Raw genomic sequence first — 20881 nt, 5'->3', positions numbered from 1 at the left:
ATTCCCTTTTCAGATAAAACTCTGACAATCTGAAACCTGCAAACGTAAAGTTAAAGTGAGAAAAAAAAGTGGGGGTGGTGAATAGAGCTACTCTAGCTGATAGAGAGTGTACTGTACTGTACTCTTGCAACGGTGTGTATAAACATGTCGGTCCATGAGAAGTACATAGAGATACGGTTGAAAAATCAGTCAAGTTGCTCCTCAAAGCGGCTCTGAGCCCTATTAAAAAGTGTCCCGGTCGGAATCTGACCTTACCTTATGTAGCCCGCGGCAGTCGAGCAAGGCTGTTAGCTGGTGTAGACTGAACTCAGAGGAGTTCAGCAGTCGCTGGATCCCCAAAAGGTCTCTCTGTATAAAAAGGTTTAAAAAAAAAGAGTAGAGAAATGATACACATTTTTCCACCGTGTGGTGTAATAGCCCCGTCAGCCAGCCACTTACCTCAGCGGTGGGAAAGATGGGCACCGAGAACTGCAGCAAGCCCTGGATCTGGATTTGCATGGTGGTCAGAGAACGCTGGCAGATTGTTAAAGACTGCGAAAACATAATCGCCCACAAACATTACACACACAGAGCAAACAAAGAGAGGATCCTATTAAGAGGAGCATTGTTTGGGAGCAGCATGTCAACAAGTAATTTGGTGTTAAAGAAGGCTTTATAATGCGCTTAACAGCGGACACACTTCTTTCCAGACAGATAGGCCCAGATTAGCCACCAACCGTCTCGCCCACCAATCACCGTCCCTCCTCCCATTCACCCCCCACCAACCCGATCTGAAGCACAAACAAAAGACAAATATTTATATCAACTAGGCCATCACAGGAAAAGATTATCTTTACCTACTTAACAGGCGTCATTTTAATCCCTAAATGGATGCTGCGACGATAACAAAGCATGAGGATGCATGTGGATTCATCCTCAATACATGCCATACAGACACAGTACTGCTCATTAAAACTACACTATACATACTATACATAAATATACACAAGGAGTAGTAGGATCACACTATCTTACGTGATGAAGTGTTTGTGGTGTGAAGGTGGATCATTACTCAAGAAAGAGAACCTTGTCATTTGTGAGCGCCCTGTTCTCCGCGACTTCACACTGCGGTTCAGTGATAGATTAGGTGATCATGGAGGCCGACCTCATCGTCCTGTTCATGAATTTGAAAACATCATCTGGTGCACCCGGTCATGTACATTAAGATGACCTTAACCGTAACACTATAACAGAGTGGTGCAGGGATGACGTATTTTTGTAGGCCAACCAGAAAGTTAGCATCGCCCTGGTTCCCTCAACAGAAAGTTTGGTTTTGGGTTATTGCAGAAAATAAGCTCTGTGGCAAACAAACGTTTATAATACTTGCACGTTTTGTTCGGCAAGATCCACAAATGAACACCACTTTTGTGATTTTTGAAGTGTGAATGCAATCGGCAGAAATAAAAAGCTAACGTTGGGCTGTAAACCAGTGGTTCTCAAACTGTGGGGTGCGCCCCCCTCGGGTGACCGTGGGAAAATGTGATGTTGGAATCTTTTTCACGTCGGAACAGTAAGCAAATCGTCTCTTCTACATCCATGATAGCAACGGTTTTCATTCAGACAGACGGTCTGTAGGTTTACAGAATGGACAGGGACAAAAAGAAAAACAGTCGATGCTTCGGAGACGAACAAGACAACGTGCTCCTCTGACGGTAATCAAAAGAAAATATGGGGGCTGCACCGAGTAGTTTGAAGCTTCATTCATAACGTTGACATTACAATTATTATTAAACTTGCAAAAACATGAGTCTACCTTCCACCTTCTCTTCCCTCCTCTCTATCAAACACAAACAGAGCGAGCAATGTGGCGCTTCGTCCATCTCTGTAGTTGCCCCAGTCCAAAAGTAAAAAAAAATAAAGAGGACGTTGTATTTCCAGAATTCACAACATGTTTTTATCTAACAAAATATTCTGTTTCAGTCCATATTTTTGGTTGTTCAGCCTTTCAAAAACAACAGTTTCCCTGCAATTAAAAACAGTTTTCTCTCCCACATGCACCTGTATTAATTGGGCGATCTAGCAGCAATCCAACAGCACCATAAATAATTTTTTTACAATTATTTCTGGCCCCGAAGGGGGGAATGACAGAAAAGGTTTGAGAACCACTGCTATAAACTAACTACACCACGGTCGCATGAGCGCGAGTACACTCAACGAGGCTGTAAAGGCGGACGAGTCGGCGCGGTGATGTTTAGTATTCTCATTTAGCCACTTGTTAACAACCTCCTTTTTTTCAGACATAAAAGCTTCAAAATTCACAAGTGGGATATTTACTGACGTATTTGTAATAGACATCTAGATGTGAACCAATTCTAATTAAGAAATACAATGAAAGACAACTGGGGTTTTGTGCTTATAATACAAGGTTATACATCTAAATCTGCTGGCCTTGAAAAGAAGTGGTTCCTGAATAGCAGCCATGGATTAAATTGCAGGGTCGTGCTGCTCACCTCTGAACAGGTTTTGTGTGACAGCTGTATCATTTCTATATTTATTTTTTGAGGCAATTTTGAATGCACATTCATTTCAAGCACCAATAATTAGCCTCTTTGGAAAGTGCGAGTTGCCTAAATCTTTCTTTGCAAAGTAGTGATGGGCTGATGTCTTTAAATAAATCAGGATTCTTAACTCCTCTTCCTCTTTCCTCAGGATTTTCCACTTGCCTCTAAACAGTAGCTGCCTTTATGCATGATATACAGTAAACTGAATAAATAACTAAGAAATGTTGCTAGTGAGAGCACCCCCAGGCAGAGATTATGCACAGGGTAAAAGATACGGCTAATTTTTGGAGACCCACATATGAAAAAGGAATATTCTTTGATCAAAGTTTATCACTTTAAGTAATTAAATTAGCGTTGGGGGCTCATTTTTTCCTAACTGATCCGATTAGGGCGCGATGATGATGATGATCTAGCAGCTTGGCTTCTCACAAGGAAAAATTTTAAAATAGAAATATATTTTCCGGTGTGTGTGACTCTCGGTAAACAACTACATGTGTAAACAGACAGCTGAGACTTTGGACATGTTGTCAATACCTGTTGGAAGGGGTTTGGAAGATTCGGGCTGCAGAACAAATAATAGTGTGCAACATCTGAAGGGAGAGAGAAATGGGGAGACAGGGAGAGAGATTAGTTTTGTGTCATAACAGTCAATGACAGAGAGCTGGGATCTGTGGAGATGAATTACCTGCGCTGAGGAAATCCTTGGTTTGGTTGACTATAAACTTGTCTGGAGACACACAAAAGTCACTGGTGCCCTGTAGGAAGACAACAACATGCTTTAATCTTGCAGGTATTCAGAATTTATTCAAGCCATGAACTAGATCCAATTTCTTCTGCTGCAACTGAGTAAAACTGAATTTGCACTGGGCAGTTATCGACAATCTCTCAACAACACAAACTATTTGTACTGCAACATTTTTATCACCATTTAAAAGGTACAGTGTGGAGGCTTTGTCGACATCTAGTGGTGTGGTTGCAGATTGCAACCAACTGAGTACCCCTCCGCTCACTCCTCCCTTTTCAAGACAGCGGTAACGTGAGCCGCCGAGTCCAAAACCGTGCTTACGCTGTTCGCCTCGCTCAGAACCCATCCTTACCATAATAACACTACTTTAGGAGCAATGATAGTCAGACTGCAGCTGGCGGTACCATTAACAGATTCTTTCATGAACAACAACAAACGTAAATCTTGCAAAATCTCTCGCGATCAAACGTGACTTTAGTGAAACATCAACAAACATGGCGGATGTAGCAGGAAGAATTAGCTTAGTTTTTGCACTACTTTGTACTGAAAAGTATGGAGGATGGATGGATGAAGTCATGGAGACACATTAAATAAACACATGCGTTGCTGCCACAAGTTAACAAGTTGGTCCTCCATTTCTGTGGTCCATCTTACTACTAATTTATGCCTTGCGTTCTGCATTAACTCATGCATTAACCGCGGCAGTGGTTGTCCACTTCAGTCAGCTTGGTACTCAATTAGCTATCGTCCTTTCCCACGTGACTGCATCATCGGCTTTCCTCTGGGTTCCCCACACACAACAGGATATCCGATCGTAAAAATTGAACATGTTTAATATTTACGATTTGAGAAAAGGAATCTGGCCCAAAATCGTCTTGATTCTAGTGAAGTGTGTACCCGGCTGTAGCTAATGAAAACGCAATTATTCTTAATTTCAGGTGATTATACACTAATATAAACATAGTTCTGAATATTATATTCCATTTCTGCAAATAGATCCCTCAAAATGTTACACACTGCTCCTTTAATCTTAGTATTTATTCAAGCCATGAACTAGATCCAATTTCTTGTGCTGTGTAAAACTGAATTTGCACTGGGCGGTTATAGACAATCTCTCAATAACACTAACTATTTGTTTTGCACAAAGATTTTTATCAACTGTGGAGTGAGTGAGCCTTTGAAATTAAAGTATTCACACAAATGTCCACAGACTTGTGCAATACAGCAGCATGCACACACACATATAAATACACACACATATAGATACACACACATGCTTTAATCAAGCACAGAGAAACATGTGTGGTATGTAGGAACACGCGTCATGCTGTATTGATCATGTAGCGCTTTACATGCTTCGATGACCATGGATGAAATCTACTTCATGCTCTTAAATGCATCCATGGAGACCTGCTAATGTGCATACATGAACAATTAGGGGTCAAGGTCATGCACTCTCTGTGCACTTCCGTGAAACACATTAAAAGAAGGCGATAAAAAAAAAAAAAAACTGAATCATTTCTCACAGACATGCATAATTGACAGCTGGGGAAAATAACAGGCTGCTGTTTTAAATTGATCCAGTTCAAAGGGATCAAGAAATGTGCTGTGATGCAGAATCAAACATCAAAGCCTTGTCATTTATTTCTAATATAATTGCGCGTCCGCTGCTTTTCATGTCAGCTCCAATCTAAAAGTATCTTTCTGCAGCAAAGTAATGATCTACATTATAATAAAACAAATGATGTGATGATTAAATACAGGATGCAACAAAATAAAACACAACAGTAAAGCAAGACAAAACACAAAATAGGCCTACCTAACCTTAATTTCTCCTTCCCGTAGTTATATTTACACTTCTTCCACCTCAGTTTCACATCACCAACATCTCTCTAAACTCGACCGCGATCATATGACATTTGTTCTCAGCAAAAACTGTACAGCATGGTGTGCGTCGGGCACCGCTAGGATGCTACCCTTCATCTCTATCTCATTATACTAGCGGGGACATTTTGTTTATGCTTCGTCTCTCATCAAATATGTATAAATTTATGAGCATTTTCTAGGACACCACCATCGTCTACCTTCCTTTCAAGATGCACCATGTTTTTTTTTTTTGCACCATGCAGTTTCTGAGTAATGATGTGCAGGTTGCAACAAGTTGACTTGTGTGTATTTTGCATACGGTCCCATATTCAAATTCTTCTACTGAAGACTTTGATAATCCACTTCTGTGTGGACGACTGGCCTATACCTATTAATAAGGCGGGTACAGCACATTTACCTCAGCTCACCTATGCTGGAGAAAAGCTACACTCATGTTGTACTCATGTTCTAATAAAATGGGCTAAACTCAGCCACAGGCACAGTCCGAGATATCGGTAATGTGGTTTTACACCTGCAGAGAAGCTCTGCATTGACAGAGAACCACGGGAGATTTCTACATTTCACGCCTGTGCAGTTAATTTCAGTAAAATCAGCTGTCAACGCTCATTCATTCTCTCTTCCCCCTTGCCTCACTTAAAACAGCTGTCCAGATGTAAAATTCCTGTGGGATAATCCACAGATGGGATAATCTGCAGGAGGCACGAAGATGGAGGAGAGGAGACAGTGGGAGTGGCGGAATGCTGGGAGTGAGGGGGTTACTCTTTGTACCCCAGACAGTGCCCCTAATACCGGCTCCATTAAACACACTAAGCCCAGATGTGCTGAACACATGGTGTACAGACAGGAAGAGAGAGAGAGAGAGCAATCTGTCAGACATAAGGAGGAGTGAAAGACAAACAAAAGAAGAGTTTTTGAAGAAAGCGGTAATTAATGCTAGAAAGAGCTTTGTTTACAGCGGGGCTGATAAACCTAAAACGCTAGGGACTTGTAATCAGCTTTACTGCATGGCTGACCGTAGAGAAGCGCCCGCTGTAAACAAACATACACAGACACTCTTTAATCAGGAAAGATGTCCAAGAACTTATTGACAGTAAAACCCTCGGGAAGCACGAAGTTGGGAAGCTAAATACAAGAACCATCACCTTCCACCAAAATGAACTCTGCGGGTTGATAAATAACCGACTTGATTGCAAGAGCAGAATATATAATATAACTCCACATGAATAAATAAATAAGAAGCACATTTTAAAGATTTTTTTTTTTAAAAAGCAAGTGTTTTCTCACCACAGCTGTAGCAGTGCCCGCTCCCAGTGAGGCCCAGCTTAAGATCATAGACAGCACCACAAAAGCCATGATCCTGGAGGAAAAGGAGAGAGAGAGAGACGTTGGTGATGGGGAGATACAGACAAAGACACATGGGGAGAGGCAGATGAATCAGCTTGTCTTTGTACCAGCGATCTTCAGCTCTTTTTCACCTAGTTAATTTGATTTATTCTTTTCAGCGTTTGCTTGGGAATTGTCCCCCTTATGCCCGAAGACAGAGGCCCAAGTCGTACTTTGTACTGGTACATCGCAGATTAGACGATATGGCTGGAATTCAATTTATTATGGGGTGATATAAAGATAAATTAACTCATGACTCCTAGCGGAATTCACTTGATAGCTGTAGACTTATATAAAAAGAAAGATCTATTCTATTCAGATATGTTTGACTGGAGCAAAAGAATTGTCTAATAAAGGTCTCACAAGGCCACAACTAAAAGATAATACTGCTTGAAGTCTGGGGACTTTCCATCTCTGTCTTTTGTCATTTCTGCTCTGCTGGATTCACTAGCAACATCTTAACTGGCTGCACTTTCTGTCAATCGTGGCTGTCAGTCACTGTGCAACGTCGCTGTCCATCAACAGCTGCTGCAAACTTTGCTTTCTCGACTTCTTGAGTTATCTGCCCCCTTTTGTCTGGAAAGACTTAACAGTTCAACAGGGTCTTAACCATAGACTGTATATAAGAAGTGGACGTAGTCACCCGTTCGTTTGTGGACTGCTGTTTTGAAGCCTCGAGTTCGGCATTATGGCTGTCACGATCTTGGTTTTTGACCATGTTGAAATGTTGAACTGTTCCTTTAAAAATCAAGGAAACTGATGGTCTTTCTGCAAACTACATATACTCATGTTTTCACAAATATTTAATCCACTCTGTCGAGAGGGGAGAGCTAAGTACAAGCAAACGCTGAATAAGACATTTTTAAGGCGACCAAAATGTTCTAATTAACTTTCATGAACTGAAAACACACTGTGAAAGGGTTAAAGTTGTAAGACGAAAACACAGACAACTCCCAGACCGGACAACGCCGTGGTAGCGACCTGTCAATCACAAGGTAGCCACGCCCTAAAGCAGCCCCTGCTTTATGGTCTATTTGACTCTAAATGGTATCATAATTTACTAAATGAACATCATGCTGTATTGAAGAAGACTTGAAACTAGCGATTGAGACCATAAACTCATGTTTACAATGTTTACTGAGGTAATAAATCAAGTGAGAAGTAGGCTCATTTTCTCATAGACTTCTATACAATCAGACTTTTTTCTTTTGGCAAACAGAGGAGTCGCCCCCTGCTGGCTATTAGAAAGAATGCAAGTTGAAGGCACTTCAGCATTGGCTTCACTTTCTTAACATTGTGGAGGTGGTTTATGAAAAAAAAAAAAATACACACACATATATATATTATATATATTATATTATACTATTAGCCTCAATTTCTTTGCGATTATTGGCAGAAGCAAGAGAACATGCTGTGAACCAGAGGGAGATAAACCAGTAAAAAGAGAAGGAACGGCCCCCTGATGGATGTAAAAAGGTTGCAGAGGGCTTCTGTTGTCGACTCGCTCCTCGGACCTTCTTGAAAGCACCAATAAAGTAGCCTGAGAGCACTTAATAATTAGTTGAGGGAGCAGACTCATCCTGCTGGTGCGATCAATAGGCATTAGTGAGGCCCATCAGAGGGAGATGTGAAGAGCGATCCTGGGCATCATCTGCTAACACCGACACGTAGGCTGCACTAAATTGGGCAAATGGGATGGGAAGTCTGGCTGTGGGTATGCTTGTCAGACATCGGTGTTGGTTTAAATGAATGGCTGCGATTTACTAAACAGAACATTCCTCCTCCTAATCTTGAACATTTCTTTCAGAGCTGTGGAATCTAAACACCTTGTCTTTTGTTTAGAGAGGAAACAACAGTGGTTTTGATCTACTTTGATATAAAATATGAAATTTACATTCAGCAAACTGATCAGTCGGTTTGATTGAGCGTATGAGTTACCTTTAATTGTGTGTGGAAATAAAAGGCAAGTCACTGAGGAGAGGAATACGGGCAGTGCTATTTGAAGATGTAATGCAATCGTTGGTGCCGTTAATGGAGTGACCTATATGGAGCCAGAATGACTGGTGCCCTGTCTGTCTGCAGTCTGTGATCCAGGCAGAGGCCAATGAGAACAGAGATGGACCACAAGAAGAAAAAAAGAAAGAAAAGGAAATGTCTCCACACACACACACACACACTCAGGGTACCTACATGATGATCAGCCATCGAGACTGCTTGGCCATCCCCAAGCACATGGCCAAGCAGATGACCAGATCCAGGATCAGCAGCAGCAGATAGGTCAGCCACCTACGAGAGACAGGAAAAAAAAAAACGAAGCATCGCTATAACAACCCTGATTGATCACTTTCCCTCGCAGTCAGCATACTTTATGTACGAGCCTCGGGAAGTGCGAGCCCAACATATGTTCGGGACCGAATGTGTGAGATCCGTGTGTGCGCTGTACATCAGCATTCTTGTCTCCTAGTTAGAGCCCATCTGCTTCAGGTAATTTCCAGCCTGTTGGCTTAATAATTCAACACCACAAATCCATAGGCATTAATTTTTCAAGCTCTGAAAATGTCCTTCACAGTCAGGCCTGGACTTGGAGCGTATGTGTGTGTGTGTGCGCGTGTTCTGACCAACCAAACACGTGGGAATGCCTCATGACTCATTCTTAACTCCACGAGCCCCGGCAGCATTGTAAATCTTTTAGCAATGACAAAGGAAAATAAGGACATTGATGTTCAGGATGGTGAATTCTGAGGACGGCGTAGTGACATGAACTTGCTGTGAATTATTGCTGTACACCAAGGTCACTAGAGAATATGATTCACTCATGCTGTGTGAAGAAGTCTGGATGTACTCTAATAGACTTTGAAAACAAACTGCGGACTGGTTATTCCTCTGCTCACAGAGCAGGGTGTACAGTATGTATGGATGGAGACAAACACTAAAAGAGACTGCACTTTACTTTATCTGCATAAGCAGAACTGCAGATCGTTTGTCTGGGGACAGGGATGCATTCAGAAATAGAATAGGGAAGGGAGGGAGGATATAATATTGGAAAACAGAATAGTGTCATTTTCTCCCTTGTTCGGATAACACTGCTAACATTTGCTGGTCATCAATAACACCCTGCCACAGGCTGCCCATAGCTCAATGGCTGCATGAAATTCTATCAACACCCAGGAGATTGGTGTCACAATGGACAAAGTGGCGACTGTAGTCCAGAAGAAGATCTGGTGTCGTGATAGGATGGAACAACACACCATAAGGGAATATGTATGCATGGAATTAATGATGGGAATATGTCAGTGAGACAACACTACCAGTGATATAGATATTTGTGCTCTGTCATGCCAGGAGACACTTGCTATCACTATAGTAGCTGCTTCAATAAGAAATAAAGAAGAAAATATGGAAACTTATACAAGTTAGATATAAAAAAAATTCTAAATGTAGTCAATTTTAATGAACAAATAGATTAAACAAATAAAGTCTTAAAGGTCTAGTGTGTAGGATCTGGCGGTATCTAGCGGTGAGGTGAGGAGATGTGCCAAGCATGTTGGAGAGCTACGGTGGCCGATGCGAAAACGTAAATGGCCCTCTCTAGAGCCATTTGGAGCCGAACCAGTGTGTAGAGTGTGTGTGTGTACGTGGGAAGTGAGTGGTGAAGCAAGAGAGAGAAAGAGCGGCGGCTGCGGGAGCGAGCGACGTTATCGACTCCGGTCCAAGCAGGAAAAGTTAACAGTGTTTGGTTTGTCCGTTCTGGGCTACTGTTGAAACATGGTGGTGCAACATGGCGGTCTCCGTGGAGAGGGGACCCGCTTCCTATGTAGATATAAACGGCTCATTCTAAAGTAACGAAAACACAATTCTTATTATTAGGCGATTATACACTAAAGAAAACATGCTTATTAATATAATATTCCATTTCTGCCAATAGATCCCCCTAATTGTTACACACTGGTCCTTTAAAGCCATTTCACCCCAAGCATGGATTTTGCGTCCGAAAAGTTAACACGGAAATTTATAAAAACTGATTTTGTGGACTCTTATGAATGCTTTCACACCCCTTCGGAACAAGCGTCCTTGGGTTTCTTGAAAGGCACTATATAAGTCCAATTTATTATTATCAGTATTGTAATTCGCACCAGAACCGGTGTGCATAGTTGCCAATGCGGGAATGCGGAAAATTCTCATTCAAATGTTCTGCATTCCTGCACCGCATCTTCACATCACACTGGTGAGAAACGGCTTTTAATCTGCTTATTTCATCGTTTAGGTTGGGATTTATAGTTTATATTCGTGACAAGTAAAAGGCCTGATTCTGACCTTGACTACTCAGCTACGCAGAAGTGTTTGCTATATCATTTGTGTAGGCACGCACAGGTTTACATGGCAACCAGCAAGACACACACTTGGGGTCATGAATCATGAATTCTTTGCTTTCTTTAGATTGTTTGGATGCTGACCCTGAAGTCCTTCTTTCTTTCTTTGTACTTTGAAAACCACAAGATATGTTGAAGTCCTTCACATTCTTTATGTGCTCGGAAACAAGAAATCTCCATTTTAATTTAAAAAATGCCAAACATAACAAAGGAAAGAATTTAGGTCATGAAAGTCAAAGAGATATACTTTAATATTAAGCAAAAACACTTTAAAACACTTTCTTTGAAACTCCCGTTTCGGTGTAGAGTAAAACAAATTGAGCTGTAGTGGAGGTTATCTAAGACTGTATATAACCAGGGGTGAGGTGACTAACACAACTGTCCATAGACACCATAGACACAGGGAGATGAGCCTCATAACAAGTAAACAAAGCAATAAACTGTGTTGTTAATCATCTTGCTGCACACAGTTACATAAGTAAGAACCATGCATATGTTTATCACTTTCCAGGGCATAGGCATAGGTAACTTCAGTATTTTTCAACCTGGACCCTATTTAATCATGTTTTTGTGTCTAAGTGACTAATGGGGACAGTAATTTTTTAAATGGGTCCAGTGTTGAGGGACGGCAGCCGTGAAACAAGCTGCGAGGGCAAGTTAGCAGCGTCAATGTAACGTTACGTTCACTAAAAGTGCTTGTTTTTGCCACTGACAGGCTCAGATTATACTTATAAGTGTGTGTTTCTTATAAGAAAGGACCCTACAGAGAAATGTTTTCTTACCTTTTGCTTGATCCAGTCTGTTATTGTGTCCAAATCCCGCTCAAGGAGAAGTCTCGTTGTGAAATCTGAATATCCGTATACTTTGGCTCATATAAATACGGGTAGCCATCGAATTCAAAGACCTCATCCACATTGTGCAAATCATCTAAATATTCAGCCATGGCACTGAAAGTCTTTTAGATAACACTAACTCTTTCCATATTATCAGACACTTATAATAACAATTGGAGCCTGTCATGGTAAAAACAAGCACTTTTAGTGGACGTAAATGACGGTGCCAGCTTGCCCCAATAGCACCATATTGCAGCATGTGAGCAGTTGCCATCTACAGCGCTCTCCCTCAATACTGGACCAATTTCAGAAATGAATGTCCCTATTGGTCAGTTAAACATAAAAACATGGGAAATTAGGTTGAAAAATACCCGAGTCACCCTTTAAAGTCATCAGTGTGTACTGCAGAACTGAACGGACATGTCACATATGCAATGAAAGGTCTCTGGTGGTTACAAATATGATTCAACATAGGTTTTATCAGTCAAATTAAACTGAAATCAGGCTGAAGACTTAATGGCACTTTAGTGTTTAATGTGTTACAGATTGGGAGCTTTACACTTCGCAATTTACTTCTATTAAATCTGCAGCCTACTGGGACAGACGGGAGTTATGGGATGAATTTGATGAGATGACATTAGCTTCAGATCGCTACAGAACCGGCTCACACACACATCCAGATAAGCTCTGTTCTCTGATTAACTTTGCGTCTATAATGTATATCAAACAAATCCTTCAACAGAAGGTGCCATACTACCCTAAATCTATCTCCTGTGAGTCTCTACTTCCAATGTAGTCCCACATACTCTTTCAGTACTGTAATGAACAGGTTGCAAATGTGCAAACTTCACGGCACGACGGCGCCGTGAAGTTTTATGTGCTGGAGAATAAAACAAGCTGCCGAAGCTGTAAAATTACACTCACAGTTTGGAGCAGTGGCATTTGGAGCCTCATAAATTAGCATCCCCCCTGCAAAAATTAATGCTGGATATTTTATTCATTTGGACTACTTTGTTGTTGATTGGGTTTATTATTTCTCTCTCTGTTTATTGGATTTTCAGTTTGGGCCTTTATCACAGTTCCTTTTTGAATAGACAGTTTCAGAATAGGCAGTGGTCTGCTCGCAAGGAGATCATCTATGGTCTAATAGCCACTCTTCCATGCATAACGCTCTGTTGGAACATACGCATTAGAGCTCAAACTGCACAGTGGGCAATAAGCTCAATTTCAGCTTTCATTTATTTAGCAATCAGGAGAAAATAGCTTTTCCGGTCCGTGTTCCGGAGGGAAGATCAATAAAATCCCATCTGCTCTGTGTCTGGTCTGGATCACTTAAAGTCCCGCTCTGTTTACTTCTACCAATCACAGATGAAATAAAACACTGTCAATCACCCCAGGGGAGTAACTAAGGCTCCGCCTACCTGTAATACTCAACCAAGGCTGTTTGGTCAGCGATGGCTCCCAAGTCAACATTGGCTTTGTTGATATCCGGCAGAGTGGTCATCTCGCGGATGACGTTGTTGATCATCAGCTGCATGAAGCGCAGAGCTTGGAGGTACTCGGGCCGCGCGGCGAAGATTTCATCCAGGCGTTCCAGGTGCTGCTTCAGCCCAGTTTTAACATCGCCCAGAGATCCTTCAACCTGGAAAATAAAATGAAGATAAGAGAATGGGAGAAATAAGAGGAAATAGTAGTAACAGGATAAGGGAGGGGGTGAGGGAGGTGAGGAAGAATCAGAGAGAAAACAGGGTCAGAAGGAAACAGCAACATAAATAAATTCATAAACAGATATTCATAAAAAGAAAATTGAAAATACAGAGAAAGGTGAAAGAACCAAAGGAGCACTCCCTTGAGAGAAAGATTAACTTTTCTTCTCAACCGTGTGTTTTATTCAGGTAAACAACGTTAGAGTGGAATACTGATAACAATACCGGGGGGACCTGTTATCACAGGGGTCTTTGATAGTCAGAATGGAGTGGGAGGAGGCATGGCGGAGTAGAGTAAATACATTTTACTTTTCTGTTTGAACAAAAAAAAACAACGTGATGCTGTAAACACCTGCAGTTTCACAGCATCAATGGAGTTAGAGACAGGTCAATTCTTAGCCTGATGCTGACAGGTTGAATTATTTCAGTACCATAGCTAAATTTTATTGAGAGTCACAGGCACAAAAGGTTCAAGGGGCATTAAAGGTGCAATCCACTCTGTAAATGTGAACAAAAAGCTATCAAAATTGAAAATATGTGTTTGAAACAGTGAGCAACCTCCAGGTCTGAAAAGTGAAGCCAATGCGGAAGTGTCTTAAACTTGCATTCTTTCTAACAGCCAGCAGGAGGCGACTCCTCTGGTTGAAAAAATAAGTCAGAATGTATAGAAGTCTTTGAGAAAATGAGCCTACTTCTCACTTGATTTATTACCTCAGTAAACATTGTAAACATGATTTTATGGTCTCAATCGCTAGTTTCAAGTCTTCTTCAATACAGCATGATGTTCATTTAGCAAACTATGGTCCCATTTAGAGTCAAATAGACCGTAAAGCAGGGGATGCTTTAAGGCTTAGCTACCTTGTGATTGACGTTGTCTGGACTGGGAGTTGTCTGTGTTTTTGTCTTACAACTTTAATCCTTTCACAGTGTGTTTTCTGTTCATGAAAGGTAATTGTAACATTTTGGTCACATAAAAATTTCTTATTCGGTTGTACTTAACTCCACCCACTCACTTTTGGTTGCAAAAAAACAAGATGGTGACGGCCAAAAACCAAGATTGCGATGACGAAAATGGCCTCAAAACGCAGTCTACAAACTAATGGGTGACGTCCACTTCTTATATACAGTCTATGGCTTGAAATTAGCCTCCCAGCACCTTTAAAGCTCACCAATTAACACGTTATATCTCAAAATCTTAAGCCATACAAAAAGGTAAGTAATTGTTTCTCTGCTGGTTGCTCGGCAACTGCTCAGAGCCAAGAAATAGAATAGTGCACTGTATATATTTTGTTTAATCAGGAAGTCATATTGAGATGAAGATCTCATTTATAAAGTGAGACAGAGAAAAAATAATAAACCAATAATGATAATGGTAATGACCTAGAAATATGGTAATAAAATGGCAATATTTAAATATACATACACACATAAAGACAACAGCATGGCGACTTATGAATAAATGCTTTCTGAAATATCCTTGGCATAGGTATAAAAAGGATGTAAAAATAAATTGAAGTGTCCTATCGATATCAGCGTGTCAAGTGTAAGTCGTCTCTGTAAATTATTCCAGACAAACGGGGCAAAATATCTGGAAGCTGTCTCTCCAAGATTACAGTAGTATTTACTGCGGGAACATAAAGTGTAAGCCAGGCTGGAAACGGGTATTATAAGTATAATATCACAGGAGTGAGAGGAACAATAAATAAAGTGGTCCTTTTTGAAGTAGTCCTTTATAGATTAATAGATAGAAGTGCTGATCTCGCCTGGCAGAGAGGGAGTGCCAGCCCACCTTCTGATACAAGACATAATGATGGGTACCATTTGGGTCGTCAGTAATAAATGTAAAAGCTGAGTAATAGCCAGCATCTAAATGTTTAAGGTTAGAGATAGGAGCATCTCTATAGGTCAATTAAAATGGTGAATTGTCTTTTTTACATGTTTGTCATTACCAGTATTGCCAGATTGGGCTGGTTTCTGCCCAGTTGGGCTACTTTTGGTTTTCCACTCGCCGGGTCACGTTCCGCAGTCTTGGAAAGGGGGGAGTGAGCAGAGGGGTACTCAGTTGGTTGCAATCTGCAACCACACCACTAGATGCCACCAAATGCTACACACTGTACCTTTAAGGGACAAATATGAGAATGGAGTTGATCTGACGCTCCACCAGAAAGCCTTTTTCCCAAAATGTCTAACTATTCCTTCATGGTTGGGGATTCTAGATTAAATAGAAACAACATTTACAAATTCTGTCCAAAAAAGTGAAGTTCTAGGAACAGCAAATATACTGTAAAGGTTCTCTTAAACTCGCAAGAAGTTAGTAAGAGGACCCTGGTTTTAAAATGACACCACCCACACCACAATGACTTAGCTAGAACAGTATATTTAACATTACACTGAGTAGGAGGCTCCACTAATTCTGAACAGATGTTACTGTCTATATTCTAATCCGAAGCGGTTTGCAGCAGTCCCACTTTCTTTATCTCTCATCTTTTCCTCCATTACACCCATGACTTCTCCAACACACTCAAGTATTCTGAGTAACGCTGTTCTTTCCCACGCTACGAAAACTCCCCACGTAGGAGATAAAAACGTATCTCAGTCAGTCTCCTTCACACTGTAACATTTCAAACACTGCTGATTAAGTTCTAGAGGGATGTGCCTAATGGGCAAGAAAGAGTATCCATGTGGAGATGAGGCGAAGATACAGGCCCATCCTCCACTCCCAGAACTCCCAGGGGGGGATATGTGATTGCCAGTAAACCGCTCTCACTCCCCACCTCTATGTTCATCATCTCTCACAGCTCCTGCCACAATGCCCCGAATCTTATCTGCAAGCCAGTACGCCTGAGTGTGAGAAATGGGATCCATCAGCTAGCTGCTCTGGGTGATCCACATTTCCCTAATCTGGACCGTCCCGTCTTCTCTTAAAATGGATTAAAGCTCACTTTTACTGAAAGCGGGTCACAAGGAGGCTTCTCCATATTGGACACGCCTGTTAAACGAAACTGACTGATTTGAAGCTCACAGCAGCAGCACTCCCAGTGCAAATTCACATGCAACTGAACTGTTCTTCCGCCTTTGGTGATTTTATGTATCTGAGATTTAACCGTGACAATAAAACAATATATATATATATATGATCACAGCGGTTTAAAGTCATGCAAGGTAATACGTTGAGAAATCGGAGAGACATTCAGGGGAACTGATGTATGGTGCAGAAAGTAGTAATCATTTTGTTCCAAGAATCACAAGACAGCTTTCACCTTCAAAGAGGAAGGGCTATATATAAAAGTGTAACCGCGGTCGTAAATTGGAAGCACACACTCTTGATGTAGTGTGATTGCTGTGTTTTCTCATCCATTATTTCCAGGCGGCACTGACGAGCTCTTAATATTGCGAGCTGAACACTGGAAAATAAAGCTCTAATAAAAGGATGCCTCCGAACAATCAATAGCCCCCTTCAATAGCGAGAGGCAGAATGGTCCCCCTGATCGAAGCGTTCCCTCTATGACACATGATGATCCTTCGCAGTGTGTGAGAGGGCATATCTTATGATGAGAAGAGCCTTAACAAGCCAACAGCTCCTAGTGTGAATCTCTATCAGCACAGGAGAGGCGAAGTCCCTCCCCTTCCGGTGGACCCCATGGGACCTTATTCTCGGAAAAGAAATATATACAATGATGTTTGTCAATTTAAAAGCTAATTTTACGAGTCAAGAAAGTCTCAGTTTGTCGTAGGTTTGTCGTAGTATCATTTAGTTTTGTGTGAAACTGCTCAGTGAACCATCTCTTGAACTACAATCTCTTGTTTCGCACAGTATACGTCACCAACAGTTAGCTATGTTCCACGCACCGATGAAACGTTATCTTATCTGATGTGTTTTATCCAGCGACTCCTGGTCTTTTTATCAGCCGGGAAGTGAAAGAACGAGCGAGACCCATTGCTGTTGCGAGTTTATCCCAGTAGGTAACACAAGGCATCGTAGCTTCAGAGAGAGAGACGTCACTTACGCGACTTTTGGGTGTGTAGTCGTATATTAACAGTCTTATACTGCAACAGTTTTACAACAAACTGAGGCTTTCTTGACTTGCAAAATGATCTTTTAAATTGACAAATATCATATGTGTGATTCATGGCGCAATTCAAACAGGATAAAAATAAATATTTGTCTCTCTATATGACTACCGTTCATATGTTTTTTTACGAAATAAGGTCCCATGGTGGTCCAACGGAAGGGGCGGGACTTCACCTCTCTATTTGCAAGATTTCTACGCGCCAAAAGGAAAACAACCAATCAGAACCCAGCTGTCTCTAAAGCAGCTGTCAATCACTGCTCGCAGATCTCGTGAACTCCGATCGAACGGTCAAACTAGGCAGCGCTGATCAAATATGAACAAAGAATCTCTGCATTGTTGTTGCCTCAAATGTCTTCATAAACATCTTGTAGTATACTGTTTAGTTGTAAAATGAGAAAGTTTGTGACCCGGCCACCATGTTGAATGCCATCAGGAGCAAAGGAGTGATTTCTTTTGAACCAACTTATTAGAAACCCACATGAAAGGCCAAGAAAGGATTTGGTAAACCAATAAAGATCAGTGGAGAAATTACTCTTTCAATCACAAGACTAAACACAGACTAGAGCAGCTTTGGCATTATGGGATGGACAGCTGGCCAGCTCATCAGCTCTGGAAGTGGAGTACATTACAGCGAGCTATGATCTTGCAAGTGAGAAAGCCTTTAGTTCCCTGGGGAACATATCTGATGCAGCCATGGTATACATCATGCTACAGGATCAAATCAATACCAAGATGCAGCCGAGAAACTCAGCAGCAAGGATGTGAACTCATCAGAGCTGAATCTCATTTACTTCCTACAGCACAAAGAAAAGGCTGTACTGCAAACTACACCTCCTTTCTCCGGGTTATTTGTTACACCGAGCTGAAACGAATGCAGTCCAATACAACTGAAACTGCTTTGGAGAGGTGTTGATTCAACTTTATGGTCATTTTGGAGGATGTAGTTTGCCACGTTGAATTATACTGAGATATGTTTCTAATATTTTATCCACTGAATTCATACCAACAAGGGGAGAGTAAATAGAGCTTCCAAAATGACCATAAAGTTGAATCAACACCTCTCTAAAACAGTTTCAACGAAAACCTGAACATTATAAGCAACGTTCATGATTGCTGCATTAAAACAGGGCGATAATAAACTGGTAACTAAGTGTATATTTCATCCCTTTATCCATCATGACCCAAATTGTTGCATTACACAAACTGAAGTGTGAGCTAAAAATGGATTAAATCTAAATCTCAGCACAGACAAGGAAAGAGCGTAGACAAAGCTGTTTGTGTCCATACATCAATACAATATGTGTGCATATGAGGCCTTTAAGTGGATGCGTACAGGCTGTTCTCATACACCATTTGTAGCTATGCCTACATAAAGTAATGCAATGTAATTTGTATATATCCCGAAAAATCAATTGGTATGTATTACATGTAATTGTGAACCAGGAAGTATAACGGTTGGAGTGGAAGGGTGGGTCAAAAAACGACGGACTTTGTTGTATCCAGTGTGAAACCAGAAGTCAACGTTGATTTATTTGTCACATACTGTAACTTCCATACATAATTAACTCCCCTTTCAGTTGTTTTAACCCAAACTGAGATCTTTTCCTAAACCTAACCAAGTACTTTTGTTGCCTAAACCTAACTAAGTAGTTTTGTTGCCTAAACCTAACTAAGTTGTTCTTTTCCTAAACCTAACTAAGTAGTTTTGTTGCTTAAACCTAACCAAGTAGTTTCCTGTGAAGACGGAAGTTTATTTTAAAGACTATATGCATGTAACGAGCAGAAATTGACACGTGTTGCTGGACATTCGTAGGAAAACGCATGAAAAATGATGAATAACTTTTCGTAAGATATCAGACGAACCGTTGCATGAGGATACGTTGATATGTGACATAGTGACATGGTCAGGCACACACAGACACATATACAGTATAGATAGTTAGACTGAGAGCGATGGAAAGAGGAGAGGCTTAACATCCATTAATGCACTGTAGATGGAGTTAATCCTCTTCTTCCTCATTGAGATTATTGCCTCTCGCAGGGCCTTGTTTTGACTCCCCTGTTCTCCTTCCTCTTCGCTATCCCTCCTCCTCCTCCCCCCTAAGCCTCCCAAATAACTTCCCTGAATGCAGGTCAGCACTTGTATAGCAAGAACCCCCCATTTACAAATCCTGAGGCAGCAGTCACCTCAATTCCTTCACTGTGACAAAAAGCGGATACAGACCCCCCGCAGTGAAGTGCTAGCTTTGAGACAGATGCACACCCCATTAGTAGACGAAGGGGTTCTGGTGTCTACCGGCTGTAAATCACTGTTTCCAAGCAGAGGAAGCCATGAAAAGATTAGGTTTTGTGCTGTCAAGCTAATCAAAAAATGTTGGTAAAATATATGAAGCATGGGACAAGCACTTATTCACAGTAAAATTAATGTCCATATTATTTACTACTCTGACATATTTATCGCCACGCAACTCACACTAATTCAACTGGAAAATTATTAAATTGTAACTGGTATGAATAAAAATCATTTCAGAGATCACATCCAATATTTAGGACGCTGATACGATCGTAGATTGAAGAGAGCTTGGCACGCTCCTCTCACCAGATTGTTGATGCCAGATAACGTGTGATTGGCGTTGTAGAGCGAGTAGGTCAGCTGGTACACCCCATCGTTGGTCTCACTGTTTCCATAGAAACCCACTCCAACAGCAGAACTGTGGGAAAAAAAAAGAGAGATTTTAATGAATAAATAAATAAACATAATTAATTCACTGTTTGTTTCATCAGGGTACTCGTTGATAAGGGACTGCATGAGGTTATTAGAAGACAAGCGAGACAAAGAAATGCTATTCACAACTCCCGAAGGGGGGGCGTTGAGGCTTTAGGGGAAATATGTATCATACCAGTAAAGGCTTTGTATTGTTTTTTGTAATCTTCTTCATACACTTGAACCTTTATTCTTTCTTTTTTTAGACGATAAGCTTGCTGAATGACATATTTACAAGAAACTTATGACCACATCTCTGGTAAACACAAGATTTAAAGTGGTGCTTTTAGGTGATTCTTTAGGGAGAAACTCAGTTTTACAAACCTGCCGGTTAAATCAACTCAATTAGTTGACAAAATTGTATGAGTGTTAGTCGACCGAGAATTTCTTTGGTCGACAACAGCCCTTGAAATAAGTCATTCAGGATTAAAAAAAAACCGAGTAATCGACAAAAGAAATCTCAGTTGACTAAGACCATTTCATTCATCTCTGTGAAGTCAACTAACTGAAATTGTTATTTTTGTTATACGTTTGGATTATTATTTAAGATACAAACAGGATAAGGACACAGCAAAGACCT

General features: G+C 41.0%; 1 protein-coding gene across 1 annotated transcript in view; it reads right to left on the bottom strand.

The window, feature by feature from the left end:
• LOC119502555 (protein tweety homolog 2-like) overlaps window positions 1-20881 on the bottom strand; it is a 39608-nt gene that overhangs the window by 6350 nt on the left and 12377 nt on the right. Inside the window, exons 3-10 of the mRNA XM_037793615.1 lie at window positions 20137-20248; window positions 13180-13400; window positions 8746-8841; window positions 6457-6529; window positions 3226-3295; window positions 3075-3130; window positions 439-531; window positions 256-348 (exon numbers count right to left, since the gene is read on the bottom strand). Coding sequence (XP_037649543.1) covers window positions 256-348; window positions 439-531; window positions 3075-3130; window positions 3226-3295; window positions 6457-6529; window positions 8746-8841; window positions 13180-13400; window positions 20137-20248 — 814 coding nt within the window. The remainder of the gene's footprint in view (window positions 1-255; window positions 349-438; window positions 532-3074; window positions 3131-3225; window positions 3296-6456; window positions 6530-8745; window positions 8842-13179; window positions 13401-20136; window positions 20249-20881) is intronic.

The sequence above is a fragment of the Sebastes umbrosus genome, chromosome 14 (genome assembly GCF_015220745.1).
Source record: "Sebastes umbrosus isolate fSebUmb1 chromosome 14, fSebUmb1.pri, whole genome shotgun sequence".
Lineage (NCBI taxonomy): Eukaryota > Metazoa > Chordata > Actinopteri > Perciformes > Sebastidae > Sebastes > Sebastes umbrosus.
The sequence above is the reverse complement of the archived record's forward strand: the minus strand, read 5'-3'. Positions and strand labels throughout refer to the sequence as shown.